Source organism: Cyprinodon tularosa, unplaced genomic scaffold, assembly GCF_016077235.1.
Source record: "Cyprinodon tularosa strain WSP-4 unplaced genomic scaffold, ASM1607723v1 ctg271, whole genome shotgun sequence".
In the NCBI taxonomy this organism is placed as follows: Eukaryota; Metazoa; Chordata; class Actinopteri; order Cyprinodontiformes; family Cyprinodontidae; genus Cyprinodon; species Cyprinodon tularosa.
Window position 1 is genome coordinate 800,973 of NW_024038976.1, and position 23,113 is coordinate 824,085.

Here is a 23,113-nt window from a genome sequence, read left to right on the forward strand (position 1 = left end):
TCACTAACTTTCCTGTCACTCAGATTGCAGAAAGTAATCTTTGCACATATCTATTTATAACTTTAGACTTCAACGTACACTTTTTGACCATACTGAAGGGGTATTAAGAGCAATCTTGTACTCTACAAAATGTGGGTTAGCAACAAATCTAGCAGTGTTATTGAAGACTGGTGGAGACTGACATGAAAGCAGGACGTAATAACATTGGCCCCTTCGACTTCCTGGTTAAAGAAAGAACTAAATATTCACACCCTTTAATCTTGAATGGTTTGTTGCCTTATGATGCTGTATGACCCAATCTTGTTTCACTAAACTATGTATATGCAAGCAAATAAAAACTGCATGTAGATTAGAAAAATCCCTAACGAAATTTTAATGGGACCAGCTTAGTCTGAATGTGAATCAAGTTTGGCCTCTTAAAAGTTTAAAAGGCTTACTGTATAACTCATTGAAAAAAGGCTTTCTTTTGTTTCATAGAGCCCACTGGCTGTATTATCATCTGGTGTTGGTCAAAGGTCACCTGTATATGGATGTCTGTGTCTGTGCTTATTTAATTTAGTTGTCTGTTTATACAAAGGATACATCAAATACACTCTGCACCTTTGTTTTCTAATCTAATTAGAAAGCTTTCAGGGGTTATTATGGAAAGCAATTACATCCCCTTAGACTTGTTCTAGTTTGACCAAATGGATAAGGCCAAGTATAAGCCTGCATCCTGTGTTGTGCTAAAACAACATATCCTATTGTAAGCTTAAAATGCAAATAGTAAATATAATATAAAGTATTTATTCTAAATTCAATCAGTAACCTATCCTCTAAGGATAAGTTAAATGTATTTTAATCACTGGTTTAGTTACTGCAGTACTGCATGTCTTAATTGCAAAGAAATTAATTTGTGAAGTATGCAGTCATTATGGCCTTCATGGTGTGGTCACTTCAGTAATATCAAGGAACCCACTAGCAATGTTAAATCACACTTAATTTTATCATCAGTTTAAAATGTTAGTTTTAACTGTAGAAAATGTAGGCTTTGTTGGGAGGAAATTTGATTTTTAATACTACTGATTGCTGAATGCCACCAATAGTATTAATTCCAATTTTGCATTATTATACTGTTGTAAAACATGGAGTATTTGTTGCTTAGTTTGAAAATCTAGTACTTTTTTTTTTTTTTAAGAACTCTAATATGGAACCGTTATGCTATTCTAAAATAGCTGTCAGCTGAAACACATTAGTTACTATGGAAAGATTGACTCTAATTTTCAAAATATCCCATCTGTATTATTTATAAGAAAAATCCCCCTGCCATCTCTGGTTAAGTTCCAGCAGTCAATTCACTGCAAGATTAGTCAGCTACTCTAAAACCATCCTTTTTTTCTGCAGCAGCCAATTCAAGGCTGACTTGGCCTTAAGCTTTAAAAAAAAAAAAAAAACATCCAGATATTTGTCACAATTAGCTTCAGTGCGGAAGTTTGAATTTCCTCCAAAAAGGATCTAATACTAGTTAGCTTTTATCCTGGATCTGTATATCAACCAATCTCTTTTAATTTATGGTGCACATATTCCCTAAGCATGATTATTCCACTACCTTACAGTTGAAACCTTAACGTGGTGGGGTTGTTTGAGTGCCCGAATGATCCTAGGAGCTATGTTCTCCGGGCCATTATGCCCCTGGTAGATTTCTCCCACGGCAAACAGGTCTATGTGACGGGTCAGACTAAGAGCAGCTCAGAAAACGCTTATGGATAGAGTTAAATCAAGGACCGTGATGTCGTTCAGCATGGCGCAGCCAGGGCCCCACCCTGGAGGCAGATCTGGGCTTGGGGCTTGTATGCAAGGCCCAGCCCGAACGGACGACATAGGCACGCCCTCCTGTGGACCCACCATCCACAGAGGGATCCGTAGAGGTTGGTTGCAGAGAGGACTGGGTGGAGGTCAAGACGGGTTGCCTTGACAACCAGGTCCATGCATGCAGCTTATGGCTGTAGGGATGTGGAATATCACCACCCTGGGGGGTACCAGGCATATAAAGAGTTTATCTGTCCGCAGAGCTTGGGTTCCGGATCCCATCTCCTGAAGAGAGGCTTGAAGCTCCGCTTCTGTGGCACTGCCCGCAGGGAGACGCAGTGGGCCTGGGTAGCCTTGCTCAATGCCCCCCAGCTCAGTCATCAGGTGTTGGAGGTGTTCACCCTAGTAAACGAGAGGGTCCTGTCATGAGGCCTTCGGGTTGGGGACAGGTCTCTCACCACTGTGTCGGCCTGTGGACCAAACTGTGATGTAGAGATCTTGGACACCATGGGAGGGGTACTAGATGGTGCTCCAGCAGGGGAGTCCTTTGTTCTAATGGGGGACTTCATCTCCTACGTGGGCTGCCAGAGTGAGACCTGGACAGGGGTGATTGGGAGGAGTGACCTTCCTAATCTGAACCCGAGCGGTGTTCTGTTATTAGACTTCTGTCCTAAACACAATTTTTCCATTTAAATAGAAGAGTATTACATTATCTGCCACACTTATTTACAGCACAGACGCCTGACAATGGTTAATAAGGTGATATTAGATCATTTCCCACGGCATACATGAGGATTTCTCATGGCACACTAGTGTGCCGCAACACAATGTTTGAAAATAACTTCTCTAAGATTAGTTATTTTTGTCTAGTTTTTTGTCTATTCTGAGTGGCAGGAAGTTTGATGGGAAAAGACGGCCATTATCAGATAAAGCATTAGCAGCAGAAAAATCACATGCGGGGTTCCTCAAGACTTCATTTTGGAGCCCCTTCTATTCAACATCTACATGTTCCCCTTGGCTCAATTATAGGAAATGAGATCAGTTACCATAACTATGCAGATGACAAACAGCTTTATATCACAATGTTACCAGGTGACTATGAGCCCATCAGAGTGTTGGCTAGATGAACCATGATAAAACTGTGGTAATAATTTTTAAACCAAAGGAGGATAGATCCAGATTTAGAACACAGCTTCAGCTACTACAACCGGAAACCGATTATGAACTGATTATGGCCGAAATCTTGGTATCACGATAGACTCAGACCTGAACCTTCAGAGGCATATAAAGGCAGTTATCAGGTCAGCCTTTTATCATCTGATGATCATCTCCAGGATTAAAGGACTACTGTCCGAGCATAATCTAGAAAAACTTGTTAATGCATTTATCTTTAGTAGAATTGATTACTGCAGCAGTGATTTAACAGGTTTGCCAAAAATATCCATTAGACAGCTGCAGCTGATCCAAAAGCTCCTGCCTGTGTTCTCACTAGAACTTTGAAAATAGAGCACATCAGCCTGGTTCTGAAGTCCTTACACTGGCTGCCTGTAGCTCAGAGAATAGACTTGAAAATCCTTCTGTTGGTCTATAAATCACTGAATGGATCAGCACCTCAATACATAACCGCTTTGTTGTCCGTGTATCAACCTCCCAGACCATTCAGGTCTTCTAGCTCCAGCTTCCTCTGCCCACCCATAACTAGAACCAAACATGGAGAATCAGCATTTAGTTCCTATGCTGCACTTATGTGAAACAAACTTCCAGAAGATGGTTAAAGTGCTGAAAGCCTTAGTTCTTTTAAGTTAAAAACCCATTTGTTTAGAGGTGTCTTTGACTGTTGAAGTTAAACTACTTACTGAGGTATTATTAGTATAAATATTTGTTCCTGTTTTATTTTCTACTCTACCTGCTTTTATCAAGTTTTTTATTTACCTGCTTTTATTCTGCTTTTTTGTGGTCCAACTGTTTTGTTTGTTTTACAGATATTTTTGCTTTTATTCTGCATTTACTTTTCTTCTATTTTTTTTTTACCTTATTCATGTAAAGCACTATGAATTGTCCATGTACTGAATTGTGAATATATAAAATTGCCTTGTCCTGCATAACAGACAGTGACACCGACAGTAATATTAAAGAGCTCTGAGTTTGTGGTGAATATAGAGTGAATATAAGACTTTCACTAGCCTTTAGCATCCCAGTTTTGTCAAACTGTATGAGTCACAAACTGCTGGCAGGAAATTTTTGCTTTGTGCTTCAAATGCCTATAGGCCCAGCTGCTGATTTTACGGAAGGGTCATCCCCAAATAAACCGTCAACAGACAGCCCACCAAAAAAAATCACTGCTACACAATCATAAAAAAAAAAACCTGTAGTGAATCATCATTAGATCCTAAGAAACATTGAGCGACTGACAATTATTTCTCACTCTGCTTACTACATTACTGAAAATTTAATCCAAAAATAAAAAGCACAGGAAAAAAATTTCTGCTTTATGTTCCTGAACATTTAAGTAGATCTTTATTTGAAAAAAAAAAAACATTAAGAGGTCTTTAGATATTACTATGCAAATATAGTATCTCTTTCTCTTTTTCTGAAGAAGGTTCACTTAAGGCTCATTATCTTGGAAAGTCATAGCTTTAATTGAAAGACGTTTTTATATGTTTTGCTTTCAAACATGCAATGATGTCCTCCTATATTTAATCTTTCTCCGGTCTAGCCCTCATGACTTGTGCGCCAGCTGTTCCATCTCATTTCTTATTGTGCTGAAATTTGTCAGAAAGAAAAATCAATAGATTTTGGGATATGAATCTCTGCTGGTTGCTTTCACTTTCCTTGTCTGAATTCTGTTTCATTAATCTGAAGGTAAATCAGAACATTGCGAGAAAGATAAAGCATAGAGTTTGATGTTTTTTTTTCATGTTGCGAAATCAGGTAGTAAAGCAGTTAGATAGCAAATATTTCAGTTGTTTTATATCTTTCTCTGTGAGCGTACACCCACATAAAATGCTATTAAGTTCTCATGTAGCTGAGCTTGTTTTCTGTTAAGTTATTTTGTGCAAGATTTTGTCTGAAAAGAATGTTTGAATAAATACTTTATCAAAATGAGTTGTTTTGTTTAAATTCTGATAGCTATCTACCTCTGCGGAGGGCATTATGAGGAGAAATACTTTGAAATAACCTAGCAGTGAGCCCAATCAACCATAGCACCATCTGTCCCTCTAATGACTACCTGGGTGCGCTGTGATGTGGCACGGTTGGCTGGACAGGCTCCATGGCAAACAGTTGATCATTAAATGTCTACTTTTGCTCTGCCTCTGTGCAGCTGATGACACCTCATGATGCCTTTTTTTCTTTTTTAAAGTGCTAAAACGCAGCCATGGCTTAGGCCTGTCTTGTTCCTTCATAAAAGGATAAAAACATTAGGGTGAACAAAAATTAAGTTATTATTTGGGTTGCTGTTCTGTGAAAGAATGACTCAATAGGCAGCTGACGGACAATATAATTGTTCAGTCTAACATGCTGTTCTGTAGCTGAGTGATTTACATTTTTTGTTTTTTATCATTTAAAAACATGTGTGACAGCAATCACATAACACGGCTAATAATGTTAAGTTATCTAATGTGACAGTAGCAAAGTAGAGAAACACAAGAATAATAAGAAAACTGAGCTCTGCATTTTTCATTTTGGCCTTCTGAGTTGTTAAAACCATCTTATACTTATTTTCTGTCTGTACATGGCTTATGAAAAATTACAAAGTGGTCTTGTTATGGGAATCTGTAACTAGGGCTGATACTATTAAATAGTTTGATTATAACTAACAGATTTTTTATATATATTACCATCAACTAATTTAGCAACTGAAGAACAATCCTTAACTGCAGAAAACAGACTTTAAAACATACCATTTGGTAAATGGAAAACTCAACCAGATCAGTAATTAAACAAAAACTATCACAAAGAAATAAACATTTTGCATTAAAGATGAAGAAAAACTTTTTTTTTTTTTTATTGAAGTACTTAATGGGGTTTTTCAGAAATATAGTATTTAGAAATATCATTCTATTGTAGTTAAAATACTCAATAATTTCTCTCTTATTTGCTTCTGTATTACAGAGGTATACAGTTTTGTAAATATTTTAAAGGTAAGTTTTGATTTAATTTGCTTCTATTAATCCTATATATACTTTTGGGATTTAGATTCAAGTTGTTAGATTGTGAAATGAAACCGCAAGCTTACATTGACTCAGGATTGCTAGCTGCCCTTAGAGATCAGTAAGTTCGTACTGACAGCAGGCAGGTAGGCATTTAGTGACTGTTTAAGCAAGAAAATATCCCACATATAACAGATTTTAAATAACTACCATATTGATGCACTTGTGTCTCCACTTAAGATACGGAGTGAGATGTGTTTGGTGCTGATGAGGATAAATCCGGCTTAATCCCTGCATGATGAAGTGTGGAAGTCTGTGTGCCAGAGCCAGTGCCTGACCCAGTTATCCTGTGTAAAGATGCCAACATTTAAGGGAACTCTCTGCCACACTTAACACACTACCTAGAGCTGTGTTTACTTGGCATAGGAGGACTGATTGTTGTACAGCTGGCATTTTGCCTGCATATTAATGTAGAAACACCCTCAGTACTGTTATTATTTTTATGACCTAGAGTATCACAGCATTTTTAATTATGCACCTTTTTTAATTAATGACAAAGCTACCTTGGCTAGAATTGCAGTTATATTGTTCTGTTTTTATACCATAGTAATTGCTATAAATAACACATTTGTCACTCTCTGAAGCAATAAGTAGGGGTTTTAAACTTTCTATGTTTTATTTAATCATGTCTACATTTTAGATTTTACCCATATGTTAATTCTTTTTATGGAAATTTCACTTAAATTTAGATTTCATTTCATCATTTATGGCTTATTTCTTACAAGTAAAGCCAGATGATGACATATGCTTGTATAAAAGGAGACATAACCCCTGAATGAAAGTTTTAGCTCATGTTGCCATGTTTTTGTGTGGAATATTTTAAAGCATCTCCCTCCTGACTGGTTTGATGGCTGGACAAACCCATAGCGTTTATATCAGAATAGATTTCTTTGAACAGACCAAAATGGCATTGTCTGTAAATTCTAGCCAAGGATGAGAAAGATATGTAGAGGTCAACAGTTTTCTTCCTGATATCTTGGTGAAATCCTTTTGATTAGTGATGGATGCCACGCATGCAAGCAATGAGTTTACAGGCATTTATGTTTAAGTAAATTCGAATATTTGCCTTAAAATAACCGGAATGCTGTGAAATAATCTGCAAGAAGGGGGAAAGAAATGATCTGATCCTTTGACAGTCCAACATTATTTGAGTATATATTAATTTGAGTGTGGGTATAATAACTTTATTGTCCATCACAAAAAAAAAAAATAATCTTGAGATGCTGATTTACTGTATCTTTTACATCTGGCAGTGTTTCAAACACATAATCATTATTTAAAAGGAATATCTAAAAACACTATTCCTAAAAGAAACAATATTTACCACACTTAAACAGTTCTATGCAAGACAGTATTAAAATATGTTGGTAATTAAAAAAGAAAATAAAGTTAGTTCGAATGCGGCCTGTAGTCCTTTGCCGCATGTCCCTCCCCCTCTCTCATACCTTATTTCCTGTCAGCCTACTGTCAGAAAAATGAGCCACTAGCACTGTAAAAACTCAAAAAATTATATATATATATATATATATATATATATATATATATATATATATATATATATATATATATATATATATATATATATATGCGTGATCAATTGTAGAAAATAAGTGTTTTGAATCCTAAATTAATGCTAAACTAGTAAGCAACTAAAGCTCATTTGTTTAACTGGGACATATGACTTATTTTTACCCTAAAGACATGCAGAGTTAAAGGTCAAGTTAAATTTTTGACGAACATGAATTATCCCCGTAACCTGATACTTGGGAAACATTACATCCGTGAAGGCTTCAAAAGTTAAATAAGAAAATGTTTTGTTTAAGAAAATAAGAAATATTATCATGCAGTTGTTGCTTTACTTGCTGCTATCTTGAAATGACCAAATATTGTCCCTGGAGTCACTTGTTGGCCTGCAAATACAAAGAATTTGTAGTTTTGGATTAATTACATGCAGTAAGTCCAAATTCCAACTTCTTGAAATAGAGTATAGAACAAAAAAAGAGCAGTTTTGTAAACAGATGTGTATTTTTGTTCTAGATTAAATTATACAGTTATCAAATGTGTTTAGGCTGCAGTAGTTTTGTGAATAGGTGTATACTCTGATCATATTATTGTTTTATTTGACAAATAAGCCATTCTTATTGTATGGTTATGATAACTGTAGATTAGGGTGACAGGCTGAATGTCTTTGAAATATGGTTATGTTAACAAGGCTTTACAGATAACTTTCAGGTGTTCTTCATAAATGTAAAAGCCATTAAATTATACTCTATCTGCTTTAGAGACTCTGTGACATAAATGAAAGGCTTTATTTATTTTTTTACGACATTTCAGTTTTGTCATGTCCTCATCCAAAATTTGACATTTTGATAACCATAAAGCAAATTATTTTGATTGAACATTTCCATAAATGTCACCTTGCCCTGCAAGTTTTTTAGATTTGAAGGTTTTTTTCACAGTACAAAGCTTGTTTTTATGACGAAAGACCAGCCAATCCCTTTCAGCCATCAGGGGTTTGGAGCTTGATTGCTGGCCTGTGAAATGTTGTGTTGTGTATAATTTAGAGTCTGGGTTTCAGTGATTGGGGTCCCTCTCATATCATGCTGGGTCTAATCGCTGTAGGACTGAACACAGTTCCCAGAATTTATGAGATAAATGTGAAATATACAAATCCCCTCACAGCTTTCTCTGTCGATAACAATCAGTTTCAGCTTCTAAAATATTTCTTAAATACATTTTAGTTGCAATTTGCTACAATTGGGTTTAGGCCAAATAATTTGCTCTTTAATCAAGTTATAAAACCCTAAAAAAAAGGTTATTTTTGCATATGCCATTTAAACTATTAGCTGTTTCCTCTCCAAGGTGACGTTCATTTTCTTATGTTGCACCGACTTTTGTTGAAAAGCACACATATATGTGTCCATCTGCTGTTAGAAATCATGACGGAATAAATTTAAATCCAGTTTTTGTGAAAGGTCTAAACCAGACTATTCAACCTTTCAGATTATTAACATAACACCTTTTTTTAATTCAAGAAAATAATAACAGGTGTAAGGAAATTAGGATATTTCTGGACCCCTGCATATAAAATATTTTATATCTAATAACATAAATTATTTCAAATACTTTTGCAACTTTGCCATTGCTGTTCAAGAAAGCGGTGTCTTGCTCTTATTCTTTTTTAGCTAATGCAAAATGTAATGGCCTAGATGTTTTAAATCATCCCTTTTGATAATGGAAGTCCTACAGAATACAGCTGTCACCTGACAATACAACACTGCTGCTACCAGAAAGAAGCATTTTTTTCTGAGCAAAATGACATTTCAGAGGGCTCAAATGTAATTTTGAGAGGGCTCTTCTGAGCCCTCAGGGTTTTGGGTCGGAACGAGGGGGAGGTCAGTTTTAATTCCCGTAAGCGTGTGTATCTAAGCTCGCTGCTGGACTCATGGAACTCTGAACCTGCCTGAACGCTCTGTGGATTACAAACCGGCATCGAGGTGGTGACAGTCCGCTGCTCATATACTCCTCAGGTAATGACCAAACCAGCCGCAGGTGTGGGTGATAAACCAGAAGAGGCCCTCCAGGCCAACGGGGGAAAAGGGCACCATCTAGTGGATGGGGAGAGATAGTAAAAGAAAAACACAAAAACATCTCCCACAAACAGAAACCCTAACAGGAGTAGTAAAACGGACAGATGTAAAACACAGATAAAATCTAAGTCAGAATTGTTTATATTCTAGTGACATTTAATATTTCTAATCAATGGATAATAAACATGAAATGCTTATACTATTATATAATTTACATAAATAGAACAGGCAAAAAAAACCCAATGTAATTAAATAGTTACAGGGAGAGACAAAGATTTACCTCATTGTGCAAAATGTTAATGTTTTAATGTGATTGAAAAATTGTCTGAAAGGTATATTGTCTGATTTTATTCCAGAGCAGAAACCTGGCCAAAGCTGGACTCTAACATACAGCATAGTAAACATCTCATGAAAAAAACGTTTGGTTGTTTTCTTTTTTCATTTCAAGCGGGAACAATCAAATTAAAATTGTGAATATGCAGATGAATGGACACACAAACAGATTGTTTTTGTTTGATCAGAATGATGTTTGTTTTGATACAGTGCTGCTGACAGACTAATGAGCAACATAATGTTGGGATGATCCCTGCTTTGTTTCTCCTGGAACAGATACTGTTCATTTCCAAATCTATTGCTGTTTTCTAAGCTAAAAAGGCCAGTGTTGTTCTCAGCAAGCAGATGTAAAAAACTTACCCTGGTGTTTGTAAATTACTTGGTTGTATTAAAAGAGAAAAACATTCCTTCACCCATTTTTTTTTTTTTTCAATTTTAAAGGATTGTAGAAGTGATGATTAATTGCACAGATGTATATGTTTTTGGAGATTAAATAAAAGTTAAACATTTTAAACTGCTAAAATCAATATTTTACCTTTTTTCTATGAGCATTGCAAGGAGATGTTCTAACCTGAAATAGTGCATGTTTTTTTCAAAAGTCCATATGTTTAACACATTGTATGGAAGATGACGGCACGGTTTTACACCACTTTGTGAAACACACATAACAGTCTGGTTTTCATTTTATAATAAACATTTTCGCAAGACAGTCACAAGTATTAGACTTGGTTTTGAGTGAAAATAAATAAAATATCTTTATTGGTAACTTAGAAAAGAAATCTAGACATGCTTTATTTTTATTATATTCTATAAAATATTTAAACTAAATACATAATATTTATTTATAATACCACTGTCCTCCTTCAATCTTCCACTGTTAGCCTCCATAGCTTGTCCTAGCCAGCCGTCACCTCTCCTCTGCTTGGTGGACGTTTCTATTATACCGCTGTCCTCCACTGATGTCCCGTTGCGGTTCCTTAGCTCCAGAAGGGGCCGTGGCCAGTTGCCTTGTCTCCTTCAGGAGTTCTCTATCGAGGTTCTTTCTCTGATTTTCCTCTGCTTCTCTCTGAGCTCGAGAATGTCTCAGTTTCTTTAAGCTTCGTGGAAAGCGGCCGTGACCTAGCTGTAGATCCTCGCAGCATCTCTGGAAGATCTGCTGAACCCAGGGACGCCAACGCTGCCAGCTTTGTTTGGCTTTCCAATGTAAATAAAGCATTCAGTCTGTAAAATGAAAACTGACAACCAATAGATTAAATGATGTAGCACAACAGTTTACTTGCAAATTTCTGGCAAAACGAGCCAAAGCACCAGTGTGTGGCGAGTTTTCTGCTGGTTTCACCTTTCACTGTGAATGCATTAAAGTATTTTTTTGTGCTGCCTTCATTAGTTACATCAGTGAGTATTTTATATCATTTATGTTGGATATTTACTGTCTTATTTATAAACTGTCTTATTTATAAAGTTGTTTAAATGTTGTGAGATTGAATGATTTATCTCAGCATACTGTACCAGTTTGGTCACTTTTGGTCAGACTTTGACTAGGATGCTCCAACATTTTTTACTTTCTTATCTTTTTATGCTATGTTGTTTTTGTGCTATATTGTTTTTTTTAAGCCATTCAGAGTTGTTGTATAACAAAGTACTGGGAAAAGAATAATGTAACATCCTAGCAGAAAGTGCTCTGTCTCTCTTTTTTCATCCTCAAGGTTGATGCAGTGTTATGTGACTGGAGAAATATGGCTTCCAGCAACTCAGTGCTGATCAAGGAGATTTGTCAATGTCAGTGTCAATTTCATTCAAAAGAGCACTTCACACACAGAAACAAGCTGCCCCAAAGTGAAGTTTGACAAAGAAACAATATATTAGGGAAACAACGAATGTAAAAAAACGAAGAAATCAGTTATACACTCACCGGCCACTTTATTAGGTACACCTGTCCAACTGCTCGTTAACACTTAATTTCTAAGCAGCCAATCACATGGCGGCAACTCAGTGCATTTAGGCATGTAGACATGGTCAAGACAATCTCCTGCAGTTCAAACAGAGCATCAGTATGGGGAAGAAAGGTGATTTGAGTGACTTTGAACGTGGCATGATTGTTGGTGCCAGAAGGGCTGGTCTGAGTATTTCAGAAACTGCTGATCTACTGGGATTTTCACGCACAACCATCTCTAGGGTTTACAGAGAATGGTCCGAAAAAGAAAAAACATCCAGTGAGCGGCAGTTCTGTGGGCGGAAATGCCTTGTTGATGCCAGAGGTCAGAGGAGAATGGCCAGACTGGTTCGAGCTGATAGAAGGGCAACAGTGACTCAAATAACCACCCGTTACAACCAAGGTGGGCAGAAGAGCATCTCTGAACGCACAGTACTTTGAACTTTGAGGCAGATGGGCTACAGCAGCAGAAGACCACACCGTGTGCCACTCCTTTCAGCTAAGAACAGGAAACTGAGGCTAAAATTTGCACAAGCTCATCGAAATTGGACAATAGAAGATTGGAAAAACGTTGCCTGGTCTGATGAGTCTCGATTTCTGCTGCGACATTCGGATGGTAGGGTCAGAATTTGGCGTCTACAACATGAAAGCATGGATCCATCCTGCCTTGTATCAACGGTTCAGGCTGGTGGTGGTGGTGTCATGGTGTGGGGAATATTTTCTTGGCACTCTTTGGGCCCTTTGGTACCAATTGAGCATCGTTGCAACGCCACAGCCTACCTGAGTATTGTTGCTGACCATGTCCATTCCTTTATGACCACAATGTACCCAACTTCTGATGGCTACTTTCAGCAGGATAATGCGCCATGTCATAAAGCTGGAATCATCTCAGACTGGTTTCTTGAACATGACAATGAGTTCACTGTACTCAAATGGCCTCCACAGTCACCAGATCTCAATCCAATAGAGCATCTTTGGGATGTGGTGGAATGGGAGATTCGCATCATGGATGTGCAGCCGACAAATCTGCGGCAACTGTGTGATGCCATCATGTCAATATGGACCAAACTCCCTGAGGAATGCTTCCAGCACCTTGTTGAATCTATGCCACCAAGAATTGAGGCAGTTCTGAAGGCAAAAGGGGGTCAAACCCGTTACTAGCATGGGGTACCTAATAAAGTGGCCGGTGAGTGTACAGAGCAAGTCAAAGTCTTTGTATTTATAGAGCCACTGCTTTATGGATGCAAAGAAATACTTTAGAAATGTACAGATAAAGGTTAAGTGAAAACTAGCAACTGATTTAGTAAAACTTCCTATTTTTTCATTATCAATAGTCCTTAATTCTGTGGTTGTTTGTTGAAAACAAGCACCGACCTGAACAAAAAATTAGCATGATTGTGAAATTTCTCTATTTCCTTCACTGATCAAGATCACCTTCATATGGAATTATTTTAGCAGCTGATTTTTTGTTTGTTTGTTTGTTTTACCTCCAAACAGGAGCCTTATTTATGTTACTAAGGTTCATGTGCACTCAGTGAGTAAGTGTTGTGACGCTATGTTAAGTATGCAGTAAATTTTGCAGTGTTAAAGGTATGGTGGGGGATGATTTTTTTTTTTTTTTTCTGGGTGGATCATCCTCCTAATTGACAATCATTTGGGTGATATGTTTACATAAGGCCGTCCTTAAAACTAAAAAAATCAATAAATAAAGAGGTAACAAACACAATTTAATTAGCTGAATTCAACTGGTTTGCAAAGCTCCTAACAAGGGTTTGGTAAAATCATTCACATTTTACTGGCAGCAGTTAAAAGTCCCAACATTTTCTATTTAAGATTAGATGAACAGTAAAAAGTAGCAAAGCTCCACAGTTTGGGACACAAACCCAAGACAGCAGCATTGAGGAGTTGGACCGAAGCTTCCATAGATGGGTCAAATACTCTACCCCTGCACCCCAACCACATCCTCTTATGTGTTCACTTAATCTTTTTCAATAGTAAAAATGTAAAAAAAAACTCTTTCTCTAAACTTTTGGGAACCTGAAATTCATCCAGTCTTGAAGAAAGTCGACCATATTAATTCTATATCATTGAGTTGTGTTGTGAAATTAAATCTAATCTAATAAAAAAAAACACTATAATTTAAAATTACTGCATGGGCTAAATCAGTAAAAACAAGCAATGCTTCATAATGAAATTAAACGTATGGCTGTACAAGCAAGTCAGTGTAAAAGTAAAGTTTAACAACACTAACTCTGATATTATGTAACCTTTGGGAGGCCAATTTTCAAAATTCCAATCTCTGACGTTTTTGCATTAGTGTGATTCATCATTAAAATGATAGCCAGCAATATGCAAAAGGGGTTGTGTCAAATAGAAGCAAGGTAATCAATTTAGATTTATTTTATGGCACACCTAATACTACCTTTACTCCAGCTTTCTATAATTCAGGCTGGCAATCTATTAGCTCAGAGACGATGTTATTGGAAAAACACTTTAGGAACCTGTCTGCATTGGTCATAGAGCCATGAATCAAAACAGTTCTGTTTGTGTATAGAGCAGTACGTAATAGCCCTTTGAAAAAAAGTCCACCAAACATTCAGTGGAGGAACTTGATGAAGGGAATGTCAAGTTTTGATGAATGGCTGTCTTTGTGCCCTGTTCCTAACACAAGTTTACCTCTTTACCTATAATAAATCATGATAAATTAGGTCTCTGGTAGAATTGGCTAATTATTCCCACCTTTCATTCTCTTCTCTGTGGTGCTTCTCTATTGCATTTCATATCCTGCGGGTCCAGTGTTCATAATGTGTAGCATGCTCACCTGTTCCACCCCTTCTGTTATATTTCACCTTTTTTTTTTTTTTGGACAATTTTTATACCATTTCTTTTTTTTTTATAGAGAGTGTGGGGTCTTATGCCCAGTAATAAATGTGACATTCAATAAAGATAGTTAGGGTAAACATGTTAAAAATAAATAAACGCTTGGTTCTGCAGTTATCTAAATGCAAGGAATCAAAAGTTTAATACTTCTGTGCAAAATAGAGCCTAGATCCTCAGCGTACCCAATAGATACAGTGAATTATTGACAGAGTAATGGTCAGGGAGGTGAAATTAAAGGAAGTCAAGCTTTTGCACGATTCATAACGAATACCGATTTTCTGATGTATTCCAGAGTTGGTAAACATACTTAGTACACTTAGGGGAAAAATCATTTGCCTTACCGATTTCCATTTTTGTTGGCTATTTTTTTCCCAGTTTAATGTTTCAAACTATTAAAACAAATAAGATATAGTGTTTTGCTTGAAAGTTTACATACCCTTCCATTAAACACAGAAAAAAAATCAGCTGCCAGTAACTTAATTTGAAATTGACAAAAGTAATACTAAATAAAAATGATAAAAAAGGGAAATCAGGACATTGATTTTGAATGTAATTCCATTAATTAGTTGGAGATGCCAAAACACCTCAAACTAATTTATCACTGGACAATGACTTGGTTATTGCACCTTTTATTGAGTATTTTAAAAGTAGACTCGCTGATGTGCTTTTGGTTATTTCAATGCTGATGTTTGCATGAGGTTAAAATCACCAAGTATTAAAAAAAAAGAATTTATGGTTTCATCAGTAACATTAAGCAGTCCAGGTCCTGATGCAACAAAGCGGCCCCAGACAATCTTACCATCAAACATTTGACTCTTGGTATAATGTTCTTCTTCTGAAATGCAGTGTCACTTTTGCACCAGATGTAATTTGTTAAGCCATGAAATATTTTCTTTCAAGGCTTTGAGATGATAAATATGTTTGGTCAAATGTCAGACAAACCTTTTTAACCTTAAATTTAGTGATCATCATCAACTCTCCAATGATTGCCATGTCTTTCCCTTCAGTTTAATGTTGTTGAACCTTGTGAGTCAAGAGAGGCCCACAAAGTGCTTTATGGCATGTTTTCAATAAATAAGGGACCTGATTCCCCAGACCTTTTATTTATCTACTGTTTTCTTGTATTTCCAATGTGTAGTTCAGAGTGCTGACCTCACCTCACAGCAGCGTTATGGACCAAGGTAAAAGAGACCGGTGTTAAAAATAAAAGCTGCCATTTACAGCAATGAAACTATCCGTGACTCTTGTCACTGCAAATACAGTTTATATATTTACAGGTCAGATTTCATGGAAAAGGGAGGCTGCAAAATGTATTAAAGACATTTAACCAAAGCAGACTTCCATGCTCTTAACTCTTTATGCAACAGACAGAGAGGACAGAGGAGATAAATCTGCAGCCTGGATTAAAACCCAGTGTTTCTGATCATAAGCTTGTGATAATTTGGGTAAACTTCAAAAGAAAGAATGAGCAGTAGAAGAGCTTAGACAAGCGGTGGCTGGCCAATAGAGGGCACTAGGGCAAAGCACTACCCACCCAATGACCTTGATTAAGACATAAAAAAGAAAAAAAATCAAAATTATAAAATTAAAATATTTCAAAATATATTGACACTTATACCCAATATTTATTAATAGCCCCCCCTGGAGAAAACGCCAACAGCCGCCACTGCTTTAGACTAGTTCGATTTGAGATGTTCTGGATTTTGTATTGACCTCTGGGATCAGTCACTGATGTGTCCTTGGAGGAATTTCAGTTGGCCAGACTCTCCTGGGAAAGTTTGCCCTTGATACATGTTTTCTTAATGTGCATAATGGCTCTGAATATGGTTCCCTGGACTCCAAAAGCTAAATCCAGGTATGGGGGCTAATATTGAACTAGTCTTTCCAAACTATGTGGTTGATAAAAGTGACTATGATTAACAGAGGAGATGATTTCTATTTGGAAAAAAAGCTGCAATTTGTATCTAAAATATTGTATTTATTTGTATTGAAAACATTGCATTTCTTTGCTGATATGTGTAACAGAAAAAGCTAATCTTAATTTTCTAGATGGCTGTTCTACGTGCATTTCAAACATGTTTAATCTAACAGTGATTTGTTTTCTCAAAAGTACCCTGTCTTAGTGAATGTAAGCTTTTTTTTTGCAAAACCTAATTACCACCTTTCATACCTGCAGTCAAACATTGATTTTGAAAGCATTGCTCAGTGACGGTGCAGTAGAGCAGAAAGCATGTAATTATCCCTGGCTTTGTTAGAATTGTTATGGTTAGTGTAGTATCGGACTTTGAATCTCTCTTTAGCGTCCAGTTTAAGCTTTTTATACAGCCACCAAACTTGAAAACTGATAGATACTGGCTCTTGACATGGAAAATGGGGCCGGATGATTGTACATTTACAAGAGCTATATTTGGTTATATTCATTATCATCCCTCATTTAGAACAGTTCAAGCTTAATATCATCAAAACAAACAAGTCAATACAAATCTATTAACCAGTTTACAAGTTGAATGATTATTGAGAACAAATATCTAAAATAAAAGTGCAAATTACTCCTATCATTTTTGTTTCTGTCGATTGCCTTTTACAGGTACGAGTTGAAGATTATGGTATGATTTACAGATAAAATAAGGGAAAAAACATTGTGTTTCCAAATCAAAACTTTAAACCAAAAGTCAGAGGATGCCATGATACTGGCACTGGTGCCTCACTTAATTACTTATTCCTTTTACCTGTCTCTCATCTGATCCACCTGCTCCTGCCTCTGTTTAAGGTGCTTGAATCCAGTCATCAGGGCCAGATCATTCTTGTTCTCTCTAGCCAGTCATTAGAGTGTTTTTAGAGTTCCTTGGTGTTTCTGATTACCTGACCCTGTCCTGTTCTGCCCCTCAACCATTGAGCCTGCCTGTTCTCATCTGATCTCAGTGATGAGAGTGTTTTTAGAGTCCCTGAGTGTGTCTGATTCCCTGATTCTGAACACTGAGCTTGCCTGTTCCTTTTCTGATCAGTTTGCCTGAACAGTCTTTGGACTCCTGGACCTCTGAGCGTACCTCTTCCAGTTTGAACAGTTTGCCTGAACTGTCTTTGGACTCCTGGACCTCTGAACCTGCTGGGTCTTGTTCTGATCTGTTTACCTGATCTGGCTTCAGACTCCTGAACCTCTGAGTCTTCCTGTTCTGATCTGTTTGTCTGACCTGGCTTCAGGCTCCTGCTTGTTCTCTGGGGCTGCAGCTTCTGGGACACACTGGGAGGCGCCTACAGCATCTTGTTGGCAGCAACCAGCTGGATCCTACCATGTTCTCTGGGCATGGACTGAACTTTTAAACCAGGTTAATGGCTCGCGTTCATTAACATATCATAGCATTTCCTGTCTCAGACGCCCTAGCTGCTGCAGCTGCTGAAACCAAGGAGGAACCCTTTCTATAACGGTGTTACTTGTTAAATGAATCGCCCTTTTTTTCTATAGCCCACAAGTAAACAAGAGAAGGAAGGAATCTCTCATAAGGATATACGTCAGTTATGCACAAAGCAGATAACTTAATCTTTCTTTTTCTTACCATAAAAAAGAGGTTTTTCTTTAACATGCAACTGACAGATAACTTCTTTTACCTGGTGCTTCCAACAACTGTATTCTCTCATTTTAATACTGCCAAGGGCAGAGGCAAATACTATGGTCCAAGTTTAATACAAACATCTGTTGTTTTAATAAACTAAGAAAAATAGATATGTCATTAAGATCCAGAGTTATACAAATAATTCCTAATTGATAACTTAAAAAAAATACATTTAGGTGGTTTTGTTAAGTTGTTTTATGTGACAGAGCAATGTGTCTGACAAAACATTGCAGTTACATGAAATCCAAATATTGACATCTATGGTGTAATTGTTTGGTCACTATGGCCTCTGTAGTTTTCCCTGATTTGAAGAAAAAAGCATTGTGAGTGTTCATCTGTAATGTGCATCTGATATCCTCAAAGTGAAAAACCAAAAAGTCAAAGGAAACATTACAGTCTGATGAAAGGACCTACATGTTTATGTCTTTAAGATTTGCAACATGAAAACCATTACATGTATGCTATAGTGTGTGATACAAAGTTTTAAACAAAACTTTCCTCAGCTGTGTTTTTTTCTAAATACAACACCTTGTAATTCTGTGCTGTTTAAATAAATAAGATAATATAAGTTACTTATGTGTTACAAACTAATTTCTATAAAAATCTTTTATTTCATCTGATCGATTTATCCAACAGATTTAAATGTTGTCATGATTTTAATTATTTTGAAAACTTGAGCTAATTTATTAGGAATGTCATTCATTTATCATTAACAAGTTCTACAGATTTTAAAACATTTGAAATTAAAGCTTATAAATATTTAATTTCTATATATACATTTTTAAAGGCATATGTTTAAGTAACTTTCTGTGTCTCATCTTTTTCAGATGTAACTGGAGATGCAGCACTTTCGCCAACAAACCGGACCTTCATTGAATTTTAAAGTGCTTCATATTAAACGGGAAGCAGCATCTCTCCTCTCCAAAGCAATCCATTATTGACGATTAATGTCAAACTGCATGCTTGAGCAGCTTAATGCTGCCTCACTGGGTGGAACATCACTGATGGAAGGAAAACCTCATAAGACTCAGCTCATCAAATTACACCTAAGAGAAGCATGATGCCTTCAAAAGTATCATGTTTATACATACTGACAGTGGTCTGCTGGGCCAGCGCCTTGTGGTACCTGAGCATTACACGCCCAACATCCACCTATGTGGGCCACATGGCTGTGCCTAAACGCCGGATTGTGAAACCGCCTCCTAAAAACATCACATTTTCCAACATCCGCACACGCCCCCTCAACCCTCATGCCTTTGAATTTTTAATAAATGAGCCGAAAAAGTGCGAGAGCGTCACGCCTTTTCTTGTTATACTCATCAGTACCACGCACAAGGAGTTTGACGCACGGCAGGCCATCCGGGAGACCTGGGGCGACGAGAGCACCTACAGTGACATACACATTCTCACCATCTTTCTTCTTGGCAGAAACACGGATGATGTGCTTAACCAGATGGTGGAGCAGGAGAGCCAGATCTTCCATGACATTGTAGTAGAGAACTTTATCGATTCATACCATAATCTCACACTCAAGACAATGATGGGCATGCGCTGGGTAGCGACATTCTGCCCAAAGGCGCAATACGTTATGAAAACTGACAGTGACATCTTTGTCAACATGGATAATCTTATATACAAGCTTTTGAAGCCCAGCACTAAGCCCAGAAGGAGGTACTTTACAGGATATGTGATAAATGGTGGTCCCATCAGAGATATGCGCAGTAAGTGGTACATGCCCAGAGACTTGTACCCTGAAAACAAATACCCACCGTTCTGCTCAGGTACTGGTTATGTCTTCTCAGCAGACGTAGCAGAGCTAATCTACAAGACTTCGTTGCACACAAGGCTGTTGCATCTGGAGGACGTGTATGTGGGAATGTGTTTACGTAAACTAGGCATACACCCTTATCAGAACAGTGGGTTTAATCACTGGAAAATGGCCTATAGTCTCTGCAGATACAGGCGTGTTATCACAGTTCACCAGATCCCACCGGAAGAGATGCACCGCATTTGGAATGACATGTCCAGCAAGAAGCACCTGAGATGTTAGGGATTATGAATGACAACTTCAAGTTATTCAACTGACCCTTTTCCCCAATGTATCCTGTTACATATTGTCACTTAATCATGTAAGATCTGCAGCTGCTTCTGCAACCCTCAGTTTTTTGTTTTGTTTTGTTTTTTTATGGATTTAATGGGTTTTAATTAATTCACTGGTATCCATATCTCTGTTTGCTATCTACATCACTTGAAAGCTGTGTAGTCACTTATTTGAAACGGAATTTGAAAGTTGGTTTCTGTTAAAGGTTTGTAAGCTATTAATATCTTTTCTGTGGGAGATGACTCTCAAAGCATTGCTATTTAGTATAAATCCAGTTTGGTGGCTTCCAGAATTTTTATCTGAAAAAGGATAGTAGGATAAAAAAAAAGTCTTAAAACTTAAAACTTTTAATGACATACTTGTTTATTTACATAGAGGCAGATTGGAATATTGAAATTGGATACAGACACTCACTAATGGTCATCACAATTGGAAAGGTCTAGTTACCCCTGCAGGAAACTGAGCCTAAAAGTAACACTTTGGGATGGCCAAGCCTGAATCTGATAGAGCTCAGACTTGAGGCTGATTTATAAAGATACAAACATTTAAAAAGTAGTGGAAACATCCAAAACTAGTTAGCAATCATGAAGGTTTGATTGCTTTAATGATGTCAGATGTTATCTATATATCTGAAGTAAAAATAACTCAAAGTTTTAATTCAAAATAAAATGTAAATCAATTTTGTTTTTTTAAAATTGATGAAATTGATAATTTTCTCAGTTTATGAGAGATCCTGTTTTTTTATCTTATTGAGCAACTGCATAATTTTCAAGGGTTTTAAAAATTAGGCCTTCTTTGACAAATGGTTTAAACTTTAGTTAATATTTAAAACTAATTGCTTTTAACTTTACCCATATAGCAAATGGTCGAATCTTTGTTATCTTGGTATCTAAGGTCTAACACAAGCATGAGAACCTGTTGTCTAGTGTATTGCATATGGGATAAAGGTGCTTCATTGAATTGGCTTCATTAGTACCTGGGTGACAAAAGTTTCTGTTTTAACATTGATCATTTTCTGTCTACTCTTTGCTTCATACTTCCTTAATGGTTTGATCATTGGGCTGTTTTTTTTCATCCTCTTTTCCTGTGTATTTGCGTCCTTTTTTATTAAGTCATTGCTGGCTCTGAAATTGCCTTAACCTGAACCTTAAACAAAACCTATTTTATTTAGTAGTAACAGTACTAATCTTTATAGGTTTTCTCCAGTCATACCTAAAACATTCTGTTTTAATAGAGGCTAGAACTTTATTCCAGTTTCAAAGTTAAAGCTACAGTGTGTAATAATTACAGGGATATACAGTCAGAAATGTAATATATTATACATAACTATGTTATTTATCATCATCTACGAGCTCAGCCTCTTAACTTTAATATTTGCGTTGCCTTAGAATTCGTTATTTATAATTACATAGGAGCGGGTCTCGCAGCCATGGAGGCAGACATCTTTGCGCTACGGCAGCGCAGAGCCAACAAACTAGCGATTGCGAGATCGCCCATTACGCTCGAAAGTAACTACGGCAAGTTGAGAGAGATGAACTGAGACGGTACTGAACACACAGACTAATGAAATACTATCTGTAAAATTATCTATGTAAACAAACCTCATCACTTGAGAAGGTAGGTGATGTGGACGTCGTGGAAGACATTTTGTCCCGTAACGCTCGCCGTACTGTTGGGGGGGAGAAGCGGTGGGGTGGAGATGTTCATGTTGCTGCAGTCTGCAGTCTGGACATTAGATGTCGCTGAAAATTACACACTGTAGCTTTAAAATAATATACAAATAAGCTATGTTTTGCTGAAGCTTTTGTCAGAAAGTTATCTTAATTTTATTTACCTGGGAAGAATAACCCATATTTTATTCACAACCCATCTTGACTCCAGCAGTGCATTTTTAGCAGAAGAACTTCTATAGTTTTTTCCTCCAAACTTTGTACAAAGTTGCCTTTAAACTGTAACTCACCCTAAAAAGTATTTTCTTTGGATTTAAACAGTACAAATCATGTCTATGGGGATGCTTTTTAAGTATTACTCTGAATTTTGCACATTTCTATTTTAGATTTTTATGTTCTCCAATATTTGTCTCTAAACTCAGTGGCCCAGTGCTGACTAAGTGGTTGAAGGGTAGTTATTGCAGCTGAACATACCTATTGGTTCAAACAGAATATTCCATTACCACGTATAAAGGGAACTCACTCAGCTCCATAGTAAGTCTTCCTTTCCTTTAAAGTCTAGCATCACCAGATTCAGTCATATTTGATTCAGTACCTTGAAGCAGGCGGCTGGAACTGATAAGGCTTCAGCCCACTGGGCTCTACCAACATGCCATGCTTCTTTAATGCAAAGTACAAAACTAAATACCAACCATTCTTGGAATCCAAAAGAGCTTTGCCCAGGGTTAAGTTATTGGGTTACACTATAAATTTAGCTTTTTGATGTCTGTTTGGAAACATATTTGGCCCTGGCACCCTTTGTAATGGTCTGATTACCGCAAGTTCCTTTTTTTATTGTTTGTTTCTGTCATTTTTTTTTTACCTCTAAAAAACTCTTTTATGTCTATTTTTGCCTTTTAGGTCTTTTAAACCAGTACCTTGATTTAACTTGTTATTTTATTTATTTATTTTTGCAGTAAATGTTCTCTGCAAGTAAAATAATTACAGAAAAGATGC

At 36.9% G+C, this 23,113-nt stretch overlaps 1 protein-coding gene across 1 annotated transcript in view; it reads left to right on the forward strand.

Annotated features, from left to right (window-relative positions):
* LOC119786423 (beta-1,3-galactosyltransferase 1) overlaps positions 1 to 21,095 on the forward strand; it is a 45,906-nt gene extending 24,811 nt beyond the window's left edge. The window contains exon 2 of the mRNA XM_038289753.1: positions 19,174 to 21,095. Coding sequence (XP_038145681.1) covers positions 19,404 to 20,396 — 993 coding nt within the window. The 5' untranslated portion in view covers positions 19,174 to 19,403 and the 3' untranslated portion in view covers positions 20,397 to 21,095. The remainder of the gene's footprint in view (positions 1 to 19,173) is intronic.
* Positions 21,096 to 23,113: the final 2,018 nt, after the last annotated feature.